A 15,577-nucleotide genomic window follows, 5' to 3' on the forward strand; every position below is an offset into this window, starting at 1 on the left:
ATCATGTATTCCATGGGCGATAACTATCAAAACCAGAAAAAATCATTATAAATCGGCAAGTGCTTAAAGTGAGTCTTTTTTTTCGATTGTTTCTATGGAAGCCACTTAAAAGGATATTTTAAATATATTAATACAAAGAATAAAAGAATTCTTTGTGTGTGTGGATCAATTTTTGACTTCTGATGGAATGGTAGGATAGACATTTAGTTTCTTTACTTTTAAATACTTTTCCAAGTAATATTAGTAATAGAATATATAACATCAGCTTCGGATGATTGAATAATTATCCAAAATTTAATATTGACTGACATTTTTTTTTGATTTTTTAATGTTTTTCATTTGCTGCTAACTTTTGTAAAACTTTGATTGCTCTCGCTAGTTATCATTATTTCACATATACATAATGTCCTTCACACACACACACTCTCACACAGCCACAAATACAATTTGCTTAACTTTGGCCCATATTTTTATTCCATTTAAAGCTTCACCCTCCCAATCCCTTTCCCTTTCTCTTAGCTCGTTCTCTCAGTTTCCACTTGTCATGTTTTATGCCGATTTCTGTTTCATTTGACTCGCCACACGCCACGGCAGGGCTAAGTGCATCAAGCTGAGTGTGTGTGTGCCCCATTTTGTAAACTTTTCAAATACACACATACACACACCTAGACACACACACACACACACTCCCCTCTTGTCTTCCCTTGCAAACCCCTTGAAATAATAATAAAAAGCGGCATTGGAAAATTTATTAAGAAACTTGGGCACTAAAAATAGTTGCTGCTGTTAGCAAACGGATATATCAAGGATGTTTTCTCCTTGCTGCCCCCGTTCCTGACTTTTGCCACCATAATGAAGGCATCTTTTGATTGCCATAGATACGATCCGATTTCGACATGTACATATATATAGATTAAGCCAAAAAAAAAAAAAAACAGACCTTGACAACAAAAAATCTGCCGACTTGTGTGACGGTTTCTCTTCCTCTCTCTCTGAACAATTTTTGGCATTTCTTAGGCAAGTTTAGGAAGTTTTTTTTTTGTTTGGCATTTGGCAAGGGTATAAAAATGTAGAACATATTTTTGGCTTGCCACGTTCATTAACCAACCATTGCCCGAGAGGGGACGACGGAGGGGCGAGGTGGAAGTTTGACTTCAGTCGTCTGTGAAATCCTTTTAATGGCATAAATGGGTTAAGTATTTCTCTGATGGTGACGTAAATATAAACAGATACAGCAGAAGTAGTAGCAGTAGCAGAAGGTCGGTCCAGTTACGTTCTGCATTGGTCTGGATTCCGGATTCGGAATCCGGATTCGGGATTGTGTAGGGACTAAAAACCCTTCTCCTTCCTTGCCGTTGCTTGTTTAGCCCATTTTGTAAGCCTTTTTGCTTAGCTTTAAAGCCTGAATTTCAGTTATGGCATAATCGTGAGAGCTCTCCCACACACTCTCCCTTTGCACTGTGTGTGTGTGTGTGCATTGGGCATTTTTCAAAATGGCAAACAAAGCGCGCGTGACAGCAAAAAACGACCAGTTCTACAGAAATCGCTTCTCACACTCCATGTCAGTCCCTCTCACGCGCCAAGCCTCAGGACTCCCAATCCGAAAAACCATTTCCACCATTTCCCACTTCAGTTTTACTCTCTTTACAGTTCCCTTTTGTCTTCAATCCTTGGGTGCGTGTGTGGGCATGTGTGTGTGCCTCTGTGTGCGTGTGCGTGTGCGTGTGTATGTGTTCCAGACAGTTTGCCAGCATTTGCTTAATTTAATTTCGGCTGCCTCAGCGACTGCTCTAGCCCAGTTGGAATCCTGTGGGATATTTACTCTTCTCTCCCTTTTTACGCTTTAACGTTGGATTTACCGTGCCAAAATAATCGAATATTTTAAGTATTGAAAACATTTACATTAATTTCTCTAGCAACTATTTCGGTTTGTGTTGTGTTGAAAATTTTGCAATTAATCAAGTCCTTTCTGTCACAATATATCTCTCTCACTGTCTGTGTTTGAGTTAAATGAATTTTTTCTCATTTTGGTCTTCTCTTTGGCCGACTTGAAGATGACGCTTTAAGATGCCAAGCTAAGCCATAGAAAAACAGTGATTACTTATACATATCGTATTAGATATATGACACCTTTCTATTTCCTGTTGCCATTAAAATTGTTGGGATTTCGTTCAAGATGAACGAAGCCAAGTGAAGCCAGAGAGTGGTGGGAAGGGCCAGGAGACATTATGTTCACTCACTTGACCAAACCCAAGATGTGGCTTCTTCTTCGATTTAGCCGTAGCACTTTGGCCAGTGGTCAACAGAATCAAGCTGCAGTCATTGGATAGTTGGCACCACCGAATACCAACGTCCCAGCCCTCTTCATACGCTTCCATCTCCTTCTCCACCTGTGCATCTCTGGGCTGACAGGCATTGAAAACACAAACTGTAGATTATGCCAACACTGAAAGACCGTTTCCTCTTTCGCCCTTGTCTCGCCTACTTACCTATATATATGCACAAGTTTCTTCTCCCTCTCTCTCTATCGCTCTCTACGTTCTCTGGAATAAATCACAAAATGGGTAGAAAATAGTGAAAATAAAACAAAAGGAAAATCATCTAACATCGTTTGGAAATTGCAACTGTGTAGTAGTAGTAGTAGTTGTAGTTGCTCGTAAAATGGGGGCGTGGCATGGCCAGGTAACTGGTAACTGGTAACTGGTAGCTAAATGTTGCCCAGCTTTCTATTCTCGGTACAAAACAAAAACTATTTTCAGCCAAAATGCCGAGGCTGAGGTCAGTTCCTTTTGCCTTTCTGGTCAGTTTGGCAGTTGGTAATGCGGTCAACGCCACCTCGAGCATCCTCCTTCTACATTTCGTGCAAGCCGACAACCATCTCTAACGGTGTGTGTCTGTGTGTGTGTGTGTGTAAACGTAAAAATGACCACATTTTGCTTGAATTTTTCTTTTTCTTTTTTTCTAACTTATATGTTTCGATACTCTTTGCCAAAAAGTTACTTGTCATTGACTCGAGAGATTTAGATTTAAAATGTTAAACTTTATTTTGTTATCGATGAGTAGAACTAGTTCTAGTCTCAGAAGCTAGAAGTATTGAAAGAGTATTTTGAATTCTATATTACCCTACCTTTTAAATAGTTGAGCCACCAAAACATAACAGAAAAAACAAACTGAAATAACCGAATTCAAAATGCAACAACAAAGTTAAACTTCTCCTCCGACGACTATTGACAATTTTTGCAGCTTTTGTGGATGGGCAAGGAAAGCGATAGAGCAAAAAAAGGACGTAATGCATGAATCTGTAGGTGTGTGAGTGTGTGTGTGTGTGTGTGGGGGGGGAGAGGTATCTCACATTCACACTTACATTCACACTCGCACTCAAGCACTGACACACATAAAGACCCAGTCAAATGAGCAGCCCAAAATGCCGGCAGCATTTTAACGCGGTCGACTGCAGCGCCGAGAAAAGCGGCGAACAAACGAATGGACAGACCGCAGGATAGAGAGACAGACAGACGGACAAATGGACAGACAGAAGGCAGCGGCAATGTAGGCGATGAAAAAAGCATTCCGTTGCGCCAAGTAAACAGCCAAAGGCCAATTGAAGGAGCATTGGACGGCGGGTTGGACGGATTTCTGCTGCTCTTGGGCCAGCATCAAGCCGAGATGTTGGTTGCTCGTTGCTTGGTTGAGCAACCGCATTAAAACAAATAAAATCAAATAAAATGTTTACAAGGCGAAATTAAATTCACGCTTTAATAGGCCCATTTGCCGCAGCCAAAAGAGGCATAAAATTGGGGAAATGGGGAATGCGAATCAAACACAGAGAGAGAGAAAAAAAGAGAGACAAGCTGAAGGGAAATTGAATTGTTAGGCAAATAGAATTAAGCAATCGTCATGATAAACAAAATTAAAATAAAATTAAGTCTAGTGCACATTTTCTTCAATTGATCCATTCACTGGTTTTACTTTGGCCTATCGGTTAATAGAAAACTTATACCGTAATCGCAACCATTGTTTACCCAAACCGTTTGGCCTCGAAAAGCATTTCGATTAATCATGAGACTCACCTCAATCGATTAATGCTTCCGATTTGCCATCACTAAGACCTCGACAAATCTAGTCATCATTGACTCGAATAGTTTTTGACTTGAAGGTGGAATACTTTCAAGGTAGCTCATTCGACGCTTACATCTGAAACGAGAAAGATTAGTGAGAGAAAAATTATGGAGAAAAAGAATTATTCGAACAGAATTCCAATTGCTAAGTAAAGTATCAACTTTTCTTATATACAATTGTGTTTATCCTTCTTGTGTCTACGTGTGTGTGAGTATCTTTTAATTTTTATATATTTTGTAAACTGCAGAAAACCCGAGAGCAACGACAACAATATGATGAAATCTGCTAAGCTAAAGAAACTTGAGGATCAGGTACGGATTGGTGGTAAGGGAACGGCTCGTCGTAAGCATAAGCACGTCCAGCGGACTTCAGGCTTTGATGACAAACGTTTGCAAAGTACATTGCAAAAGTTGGCTTTGACTCCAATAAGTGACATACAAAACACTACCTTAACTCTGGACGATGGCCGAGAAATGGTTATCAACTCGCCCAAAGTTCAAGGGTCGGTAGTCTGTAATATGTATACCTTTAGCGGTGAAATGTTCGAGGTTCTGATGAAAGTACCCAACAATGATTCCATAACTTATAAGGATGAGCTACAACGCAATTCAAAGCAGAAGAAGCAAAAGCAACTACTAGAGGAAGATGATGAAGCCGAAGACAAAATACCGCTGCTGGTGTCAACTGCAAGAAAATTGGAGACCATTCAAGAGGAGGATTTGATGTCAAACGAGGAGATATTGAAATTAGCTTATACCAAGAAAGTCGAGATAAACTGCAACAAGGAAGGCAACTGTCAGAAAAATAATGTGCAGCAACAACAACCACAACAAGAGCAACTTTCAAAGGACAAGAAAAAGAAGAAACCCAAAAAACCACGGAATCGCATCCGTTCACGTAACAAGACTGTGGCGGATGGTTTCGACAAGCCAAATAATAATGGCCCGGACACTAAAAGCCTTGTCCTATTGGATGGAGCCGGCGATGGACCAGCAAATTATTTGAACCAGAATCAAAGCAATTTAGATTCAATTGATTGCATTTCGCTAGGTGATTCGGATAAAACAAGTATTTTTTCCGATAGTTCCGACAGGGAACAGACTATAGTCGGTGATAATGATTCATATATCACTCTATGTCCCAACGATGAGGGCGATGATGAGATCGTTTCTAATGGTGAGAAGCAGATTATGGGTAAATCCACTTCCCTAGATGCTGAGGAGGTCAATGAAGCCGATTAGACCTGTTGTCGAAGAGGAGAAGAATTGCAAAAAGCAGAAAAGACTCGTTGGCGATCCAAAATAAGCGTATAAATATTGAATTTAGAGCAAATTAATAAAATCAAATGAACGCAACATATTTAATATCATAGCTGTACTTTTTCTTTAAATGAATACATTAAAGGACAATTCTCATTCACACACACTCATTCTCACACACACACACACATTGAGCTTTTGACTTATCAGTAGCTGTAAAAGAATGCCAGAGGGGGGGGAGGAGAGGTGGCTGGCAGTATGAAACTAATCTGGGCTCCGAAAAATGTACGAGAAATTAATCAGCACATAAATTAAGAATTAAAATTTTATATATTTGTCTGTCCTAAAAGTTAGCAAAATCTGTGTATTTAATACAACTACAAAACAAATAAAATCAAAAAAAATGTTTACAAGGCGAAATTAAATTCACGCTTTACCAGGACATTTGCCGCAGTAAAAGAAGCATCAAATGGGGGAAATAGAGAATGGGGATCAAACACAGAAAGAGAAACAAACGGAAAATTAAATGGTTAGACAAATAGAATTAAGCAATTGTCATGATAAACAAAATTAAGTCAAATTCACATTTTCTTCAATTGATCCATTCACTGGTTTTACTTTGGCATTTCGGTTAATAGAAAACTTATACCGTAATCGTAACCATTGTTTACCCAAACCGTTTGGACTCGGAAAGCATTTCGATTAATCAGCGATTGAGACACACCTTAATCGATTAATGCTTTCGATGTGCCATCACTAAGACCTCGACAAATCTAGTCATCATTGACTCGAATAGTTTTTGACTTGAAAGTGGAATACTTTCAAGGTAGCTCATTCAACGCTTTCATCTGAAACGAGAAAGATTAGTGAGAGAAAAATTATGGAGAAAAAGAATTATTCCAATAAAATTGTTAAGTAAAGTATCAATTTTTTTATATACAATTGTGTTTATCCTTGTGTCTACGTATGTGTGAGTATCTTTTAATTTTTATATATTTTGTAAACTGCAGAAAACCCGAGAGCAACGACAACAATATGATGAAATCTGCTAAGCTAAAGAAACTTGAGGATCAGGTACGGATTGGTGGCAAGGGAACGGCTCGTCGTAAGCATAAGCATGTCCAGCGGACTTCAGGCTTTGATGACAAACGTTTGCAAAGTACATTGCAAAAGTTGGCTTTGACTCCAATAAGTGACATACAAAATACTACCTTAACTCTGGACGATGGCCGAGAAATGGTTATCAACTCGCCCAAAGTTCAAGGGTCGGTAGTCTGTAATATGTATACCTTTAGCGGTGAAATGTTCGAGGTTCTGATGAAAGTACCAAACAATGATTCCATAACTTATAAGGATGAGCTACAACGTAACTTACAGCAGAAGAAGCAAAAGCAACCACTAGAGGAAGATGATGAAGCTGAAGAAAAAATACCGCTGCTGGTGTCAACTGCAAGAAAATTGGAGACCATTCAAGAGGAGGATTTGATGTCAAACGAGGAGATATTGAAATTAGCTTATACCAAGAAAGTCGAGATAAACTGCAACAAGGAAGGCAACTGTCAGAAAAATAATGTGCAGCAACAACAACCACAACAAGAGCAACTTTCAAAGGACAAGAAAAAGAAGAAACCCAAAAAACCACGTGATCGCATTCGATCACGCAATAAGACTGTGGGCGATGGTCTCGATAAGGCAAATTATACTAAAAGCCTTGTCCTATTGGATGGAGCCGGCGATGGACCAGGAAATCATTTAAACCAGAATCAAAGCAACTTAAATTCAACTGATTGCATTTCGAAAGGGAATCCGGATAAAACAAATATTTTTTCCGATAGTTCCGATAAGGAACAGACCATAGTCAGTGATAATGATTCATTTATCACTCTATGTCCCAGCGAAGGTTCCGATATGGAACAGACCTTAGCTGGTGATAATGATTCAGTTATCACTCTATGTTCTCACGATAAGGGCGATAATAAGATCGTCTCCAATGGTGAGAAGCAAATTATGGGTAAATCCACTTCCCTAGATGCTGAGGAGGTCAAAAATGAAGCCGAATAGACCTGTTGTCGAAAAAAGAAGGGAAGAATAGGAGGTGCAGATGGGTGGGTTTGGCCAGCTAATCAGATGACTCACTGGCGTTCCAACAGAAGAGTATAAATATTCAATTCGAATCAAATGAATAAAATCAAATGAATGCAACAAATTTAATGTCATAGCTGTGTTTTTTCTTTAAATAAATATATTAAAGAATAAAGGTCAGTCACCCATTCTCACACACACACGCACACACACACATACAGCTTTTGACTTATCAGTAGCTGTAAAGGAATGTCAGAGGGGGGAGGAGAGGTGGCTGGCAGTATGAAACTAATCTGGGCTCCGAAAAATGTACGAGAAATTAATCTGCACATAAATTAAGCATTAAAATTTAATATATTTGTTTATGGTATGTCCTAAAAGTTAGTAAAATGTGTGTGTGTGTGTGTGTGGAAGTAGAAACAAAAAGGGCAAGTCGCCCCCTGTGTGTTTGTGTGTTTTCTACGCATGTGTACATATACGCTCAGTACTAATAAATAGCAAAAGGAAGGTAATAAAACGGGGGCATAGCTACCATAATAGACAAAAGAAAGTTACTGATAGTGAGACGAGGACAGGCACAGGGACAGGAGGATAGAGCGAATGAATGCCCATTATCCTATTAGCACATGCCGTCAGTCAGTCAGTTAGCCAGCCAGTTTGCTGATCATTATGAAGTATGACCTTTTGGCCCATCCAAATACCCCCAATCAAGAGCACATCTCTTTGCATGTGAGTCTAATTAATTTTGCACCAGACATGGCTACAAATTGTCTGCATCTTGACCTAATCCCTCCCTCCTCCCGCCACTCAAAGATTACTCGAAGTTTCATTTTGTAGATTTTCCTAGTTAAGTTTTCATAAAAACTATACAAGTGAAAATATCCGATTGTTAATTATTTGTAATACATTTTGCTCTCTCTCTCTCTATCTCTCTCTCTCTCTGTCTCGTGCATTCTCTTTCTCGCTTTCTCATTCTCTGCTTTAAATGAAAAATATGTCATACATGTGTTGTCTTCTCACGCTTCCTATTTTTCATTACAAATTTCCGTTCGTCCGCATCTATTGTCTTTTTTCCTCCATCCAACTGTCCATTCATCCATCCAGCCATCCATCCATTGGGCTGTGTATATGTGTGTGTGTGTCGTTCTAATGAAATACGCATTATTTGGCAACCGTCTGGGACAAAATGAATTTAATATCTGTGAACCAAGGGCATCTAGCACCATCCGCAAAACGATGTCATTCATTTCGTATGTCACATGTGTGCGTGTTTCGTGTATATGTATGTGTGTGTGTGTGTGTGTGTGTTACCATCATTTGACCATACATTGATCCACTTTGGACAGAAACTCGATGTTCCATTGTCTTGTGGTTCGGCACGGAAAGCAATGTCCTAGGTTGCCCTGCTTTGGCCTGGGTTGGCCTGGACTGGGCTTAAGTGTTTATTAATATCGACTCGTGCGAACCCGGACATGTGTTGTCGGTAAATTGACTTTGCCGTAACTGATAAGGCCACCCCAGCTCCAGATCCAGCTCCTAGACCCCCAACCCAACTATTCTCCAACTCTCGTTCTTTATTTTGTTCTCCAAAGAATTTCCTTTAAAGACAGAACTCAAGTAACCATCTAGTTAGAAGTAGTAAATGTAGTCAAGTTCGTTTTGTGATTGCTATCGCAAAGTGTACCTAACCAAACAAAGAAAACAAATTCCACAATGTTTGTATGTAAACAGCTGCTTCTAGTTATTAGTGTACCCTTTAATATGCCCTATTATCCTTTAAGTAAAGGGTATAATTACTGGAATTGGTCACCCAGTATACTTCGAGTACATGAAACATTTTCTTTGTTCAGTGGCTCTTGTTTATGCTTGAACATAAGCTTATTGAGGACCTTTTATTCGGAAATCAATTTGAAATTGAATTAATCAAAAGCCGCATAGTCTCATTTAGGTATTAGATGCAAATATACTCAGGTTATTCAATTAAGATTCATATGCATCTAGTTTAAAATTATAATTAAACTTCCGTTACACCAATGACCTGTGCAGTCAAAAAACTTATAGCATATTTTGGTTAAAAGAAATGTTTAATTCTGCAGTTCTTTTGCTTGCCAATATATTTTTTTGTTTCCAAAAAGTTTCGTTTTATTTTTAACTTATGTCTCGAGCATCTAACAACTAACCTTGGCAAGTCCAACACAAAGTATACTGCACCATACTTTAGGCCTTGGCAGCTAACTCTCACACACACACACACACACACACACACCCAATATCTTTATACATTTTGAAATTGCTTTGCTAAATAAACGCCGCGACGCGCAACTTATAAATTTTGTTTGAGAATCAAGTGATACAAAAGCAATGGCAGAGCAAAACGGTCTTAGAAAGATAGAAAGGAGAGAGAAGGAGAGGGAAGGAGAGATCAAGCAGTTACCTAAACTGGACCAAAACTGGAAATGGGGACAAAAAGAAGCCAAAATAAAGGTGAAATGAAGAGAGAACGAGAATCGAGAACAAAAGCGTAAGACAAACACGAAATCTCTGCCATGCCCTGGATTGGTTGCCACTGTGAAAATAGTAGGAGAAAAGAGGAAAAGGGATAATAAATTTAACTTTTACTTCGCCATGTGTGTGCGTGTGTGTGTGCCACGATAAAAACAAGGCTCTCTCAGGGTCATAAATAGCAATGCAGGGAAATTTTCTTTGGGCAATCAACAAGAATTTCTTTTTTTTTTTTGTCTTGTGCTGCTTTTGTTATTGTTTTTGTTTTGCGTTTTTTTCCTAAGGGATCTTTTTGCGGTTGCGACTTTTAATTTAATGCCCAAGGTTCTTTCGATGGTTTGTGAAAATATTTTGCTGCATGCATGTTTACGTACAGACACATAGATATATGTATATCCCATCTGTCGGGGTCAATTGTCTGCCCCGAAATATGGGCGGGTGGATGGGCTAATAATGGAGTTCAGTCGAAAGGAAAAATACAAAATTAAGTTCAAAAGTTTGATTGCCTACATAAATGATTGCCCCAATCTCTAACCCCTAACCCGCCCCTGTAATACTATTTGCCAATACGTGCATCATACATACATACATATGTAGGAGTGTGTAATAAATTGTCTGGATTTCGATCAGCTAATTTTCGTTACTCGCCCGCATAAGTATGCTATGAAATAAAATAATCTTCTTTACTCTGCATTAGGAATATTCAATTTCCTTTCATACTGACAATTGATTTATGCTAAATGGTCATTATATATTTAAATAAAAGGAATGTAAAGAAAGTAAATTGCATTTCAATCTGTGTATGATTTTTAACAAGCATTGTTTTAAAGTTTTCCTTTCCCAGTCTCATATGCTCATTGGCAACTTAAAACCACTTCGCTGACGATGCGTTGGGGTGGAGTTTCTTGTTCGTTTCAGGTTGCCAGGATTGCCAACGCATTTACACAAAATTGATATCGGTGTCTTAATGAAAATATTTCAAGTGAAATGTCTTTCCATGTGACATGCTCAGCAGCAGGCAAAACCTCGCACCCCGCACACGGCACCCCCACTTGTATTGAACCATTGAACCATTTTTCATTTAAATTTAAACATTTCAATTCAATTTCGTTTGCTTTTATTGTCATCAATTGAAGTCCTCGTCTTGTTCTTGTCCTTGTCATTGATAAATGTAAGTAAGTTCAGCTCGCTCGCTGTCAAATGAAGTTGTTGAAAAATTTCAATTTTTGTTTTCTTCATTTTGCGATCGAATAACTCACACACAAAAACTCCAAGCTGATTAGCCGTTTTATTTCCTGTTTCTTTCTGGTTATAGTGGAGCTTGCCATTTTGTGGTTCATATAAAAGTCAACTGAAACTTTTTGGCCCTCCACCCTACGCTCTCTTCTTTTGCTTTGGTTCTTTGTTTGTTTTGTGTGTGCTTAATGTAAATTCATTAAGCTCTTAAGCCTAAGCTGACTGCGGCTTAGTTGCCTACCTGATGTCCCCCAACTCCAGTGACTTCGCTTCCCTCCGCACCGCTTTGTGCCGTGCTCCGTGCTCCGTGCTCTTCTTGGGTGCTTGGCCAAATGGCAAACAGCAGCAAACAAATTGATAGCCTGACGTCGACTTTTACCTTGCATATTCTCACAATGGCGTGGAAAACTTTTGCATTATGCATGTGCAGCAGGAACTTGGCAAACAAACCCTTAGTTGTGGTGCGGTGGATTTGGGGTTTGGTGGGGTTAGTTTTGGAGAGAGAGTATAAAACTTTGCCTTAGCTTTGGCATAATTAAAATGTTTATGCATTTAATTGCAAATGAATGGAAATGGAAAACTTGCAAAGAATCGACAAAAGGAATTGGTGTATCAAATTGTTTTCCGGCTGTTCTTTTACTCGTTTTGTTTTGTCTTTGTGTGTTGTGTGTCCTTCATGGCATAGGGCAAGAATAATTGGCAAAAAGATTGCTCAAGTGGAAAATTGTCTTTAAAATTTAATCATCTGTGTGTGTGTGTGTGTGTGTGTGTGTGTGACAGTTAACCACAATGAAGAGACGCTCATGTCCAGCCTCTGCTGCTGCGTTAATTTATGTGTCGCTAATCCTGACACCAAGGACTCGACAACAACAGAAATGACTTAAGCAGTGTTCGGCTTGCCGCACCATTTCTCAGAGTTGCCAACTCCTAAAACCACACAGACACACACACACACACACACACACATATATATATATAGAAAACCCAATGGGATAACACACTGATGAGATGACACGCCTACTTGAAGGAGACATATTAAATGGCTTCATTACCTGCAAATTCTCAAATAGAAACCACAAGCCGAAAACTTGGCAAAAATGTCCAAATCCCCAAAATGAACATAATGGTCAGTAGGTGTCCAAAAGCCACCAAAAAATGAACCAAAGAGAAGCTGTTTAGTCTCAACTCTACTACAAACTGACACTTACAATTAGACAGACTGGCAGACCAGATTTATGATATCGATCTATCGATATTGACTATCAAGTCAAATCGATTGGTTTAAAAGAAAGCTAATTGAGAAGGATTCATATTTAATTCACTTGTCAAACACAGACACAATTGATTATGATCTATGCATTCCACTCGATTCCGTTCCCATTCCCATTGCCAGTTCGCTTCGTTTCGTATCAGTCTCGATGGACATTAAAAAAGAAACATTTAATGCATTTTTCTGTGTTATCATTGTAAGCCAGCAAAAAACTTTGCCTATTCCACCTGTCCCTAAACTCCCGTGCGACTTTCTAAGATAAGTCTCTCTACCTCGGCCTGTCCTAGAAGAAGATGGAAAAGGAAATGATAACGACGAAAAGAGCATAAAAGTAACAAAGGGAATAAAAATGGTGACTGAATGGCAGTTGAACTCAAAGTGAAAGTCAAAGTCAGAGCCTGAGCCTGAACCTGAAACTGAGTCTGAGTTGAAATGAATTCATCCCAGGGGATATGTTTTTTGGTTGTATTTTCTTTTTCTTCTTATTTTATTTTATTCATTTTGGCTGAGCAAAATTTGTTTATGGAATTGCGATAGAATTTACTTTGCTCTCCGCGGGTTGTCTCTAAGAGCTGAATAAAATATGCAAATAAAATTTGTAAAAGCAACAAGGAAGCATTAAGTTTTGTGTGAGAGTATAAAAAAGAAAGTGCGTTAAACTACTGATATGGCAAATGTTTGAATCCGACTTCTTTTCCATTTGGTTGCTTTCATTTACAGAAAATACAGAGCTAAAAACCCAAGTAAAGGCAAATAGCAGCAAACAGCCAGCAGCTAGCACCCAGTCAGGTAAGTACAATAAAATTAACACAAAAGGTAGATATTTTTCGGCTCAAACTTTTTCTAGGCCAGATGGAAGGGGGGTTGAAACTTCAAATTCAAGGGAATGTGGCCAGACGAAAGGAAGCTCTCTCCCAGCAAGTTGAGCTGCGTTCAAGCTTTACTAACTGTCATGTACTTCAGCGACGCTTCAACTAAGCCACTTAGTTTAGTTCAGGAGAGCAAGAAAAAAGTTCAACCAAAAAAAAAAGAAGTAAAAACTAGCGGAAAAAGGAAGAAAAAGAAAACCTTGACTAAATAGAAACTATAACATGGGCTTAGTAAGCTTATAGACTTTAAAGTACCCTGCACTGAACATCAAAATTAACTTGTTACTATCTTTGTAGATTATTTTCTCAAGTCACCAAATCCTTAAAAAAAAGAAGTCTGTCAGAAGAACGATAACATATCGATAATAATCGGTTTGTCTCTAGGGAAATGCATTAGGCAAATGTTTTCTAATGTCCAAGAGTAAACTAAATTCCATCCGTTCTATAGAAACTTTAAATTATTTGAAGCTTACAACAAACTAATTTTAACTAATCTCAAAAATTTCACTGTATTGTGGAAAATATAGATTATCCAGGCTCGGGAAATTGATCTTCTTTAACACAAGGTGCACAAGGCAAGTGGCAAACGGCTATAAAAAATATACTTATAGCTAATTTAGATACTTTTCCGATATCCTTAGACATATAATAGCTTTATCTGTAGAATACTAGAACTTGTAGTGAATAGGAATCAGAGAAATTTCCAAACTCTATCATCTATTTATATCCTTATATCTCTCTTCCCCTCTTTTTCTGTGTGTTTCCTTCGTCTTCTTCTTTTAGAAGCGGCAATGTAGTCTATGTAGTTTTGTGTTGGCTCTCCATTTATCCCTCTCCATCCACTACGCTATCTAGTCTGTCCTTCAGTCAGTCAGGGAGACATACAGTCAGAGATTTAGCTGCTTAACGAGGTGCACTTGGTGGGGGAGAGGATTGAAGAAAAAACTACTTTACCAGCGGGCGTTTCGCCTTTTTTTCTCTCTCTCTCTCTGACTCTCAATATTTTCCTTCTGTATGCTAAGTGAAATTTAATGCTGTGGAAAATTGTAAGATTTCAGTACTAATATTTATTTTAATATTTCTCTTTGAAGAGCCAAGGGAGAAGAAGAAGGCTGGTTGGTTGACTGTGTGCAATAATTTCATTTGCAATTTTCCTTTTACTGACCGAATTTGCTCAACACACAGATAGACATACACACACAGAGAAACACACACACACACACACACACCTTTATTGTATTTGAAAATTAGTTTTGGTTGGCTCGTTTTGTGCACAAGTTGATGGTGAATGGTAGTCGGCGGTAGCGGCGGGGAAAACTAAATTGCGAAATGATATTACCACAATATTATTACTAGTTTTTCATTGTTATACCAAGGGCGTGGCAGAAAGACTATGGGAGAAATCGCATAGGAGAGGGCCAAGAGACGCAAAACCAATGAACACGTATGAAAAACATAAAGTACACAAACCAAAATGGTCAAATGATCGCACCTCTCCAAATGGAAATAAAAGATGAGAGCAAAAGAGAGAGAGAGAGAGAGAGAGGGAGAGAAAAAACACACGCGAGGTGTGCTAACTGAAATTGAAATTGGCTGCAATTGGATTAGATGTTAGTGGTGGGGGAGGGCACAAGTTTAGACAGAAATTGGCTAATGGCTCATGACAACGTGACTGAATGGTGGGTCCGGGTCCGGGTCTAGTTTTTGGCTGTGTTTTGGTTTCTTTTGGTATGCCTGATGCCCATTCGATGGGCCATTTGGTTTCAGCTCCGTTGAACAATTTTGTTAAATTTCAAATTCAATAAATAATAATTATAATAATTCCATATGCTACAGCCATACAGGAATCGACCTTGTGTTATCCTGCATATATGTAATTTTAACACATTTCATCTCAGACATCTGTTACTCTTTGATTCCTAATCAAATTTCCTTTTTCCTTCCGGCATGACAATAAATAAATTCCAATTATCTTCGATTTTGGCATTTTTCCGACCTATCTAACTGCGTAAATTGAGGTCAAATGTATCCCTTTTTGTTTGTTGTTGCGTTTTGTGCAGGATATGAAAATAATTTCAATGAACAATTAAATGAAATGTTGCAACCGCAAAGTGTGTGGGAAGTAGCAGAAGTAATTGCAAGTTTAAAATTCATGAAATTCATCAAATAATATATAATTAATAATACCCGTTCAACTGACACCTGTATAAATTGATCAATTATATTTTAACGGCTACTGA

The 15,577-nt window shown here is 38.5% G+C and overlaps 3 protein-coding genes and 1 long non-coding RNA gene across 6 annotated transcripts in view; 3 read left to right on the plus strand and 1 right to left on the minus strand.

Moving 5' to 3' along the window:
• The window catches only part of LOC6638049 (zwei Ig domain protein zig-8), a 119,053-nt gene that overhangs the window by 45,946 nt on the left and 57,530 nt on the right, over nucleotides 1–15,577 (plus strand). The window contains exon 3 of the mRNA XM_047011299.1: nucleotides 13,189–13,257. The gene's annotated coding sequence lies outside the window, so the exon portion shown is untranslated. The remainder of the gene's footprint in view (nucleotides 1–13,188; nucleotides 13,258–15,577) is intronic.
• Nucleotides 722–3,010, minus strand: LOC124460464. Of its 3 annotated transcripts, XR_006954365.1 has the most exons (3): nucleotides 2,607–3,010; nucleotides 2,490–2,543; nucleotides 722–2,428 (listed from the first exon to the last, which is right to left on the minus strand). It is a non-coding gene; the product is annotated as an uncharacterized LOC124460464 (long non-coding RNA). The 3 variants fall into 3 exon arrangements; XR_006954364.1 differs by having other exon boundaries at nucleotides 722–2,405; nucleotides 2,490–3,010; XR_006954363.1 differs by having other exon boundaries at nucleotides 2,490–3,010.
• LOC111518562 lies at nucleotides 4,172–5,478 on the plus strand. Its single transcript, XM_023175763.2, has 2 exons — nucleotides 4,172–4,267; nucleotides 4,367–5,478. Exons 1-2 carry the CDS (start codon nucleotides 4,227–4,229, stop codon nucleotides 5,358–5,360), a joined length of 1,035 nt encoding a protein of 344 aa, XP_023031531.1. The 5' UTR covers nucleotides 4,172–4,226; the 3' UTR covers nucleotides 5,361–5,478.
• Nucleotides 6,216–7,584, plus strand: LOC111518567. Its single transcript, XM_023175770.2, has 2 exons — nucleotides 6,216–6,293; nucleotides 6,389–7,584. The coding sequence occupies exons 1-2, from the start codon at nucleotides 6,259–6,261 to the stop codon at nucleotides 7,437–7,439; spliced, it is 1,086 nt and encodes a 361-aa protein (XP_023031538.2). The 5' UTR covers nucleotides 6,216–6,258; the 3' UTR covers nucleotides 7,440–7,584.

Source organism: Drosophila willistoni, assembly GCF_018902025.1.
Source record: "Drosophila willistoni isolate 14030-0811.24 chromosome XL unlocalized genomic scaffold, UCI_dwil_1.1 Seg141, whole genome shotgun sequence".
NCBI classification, from domain to species: Eukaryota; Metazoa; Arthropoda; class Insecta; order Diptera; family Drosophilidae; genus Drosophila; species Drosophila willistoni.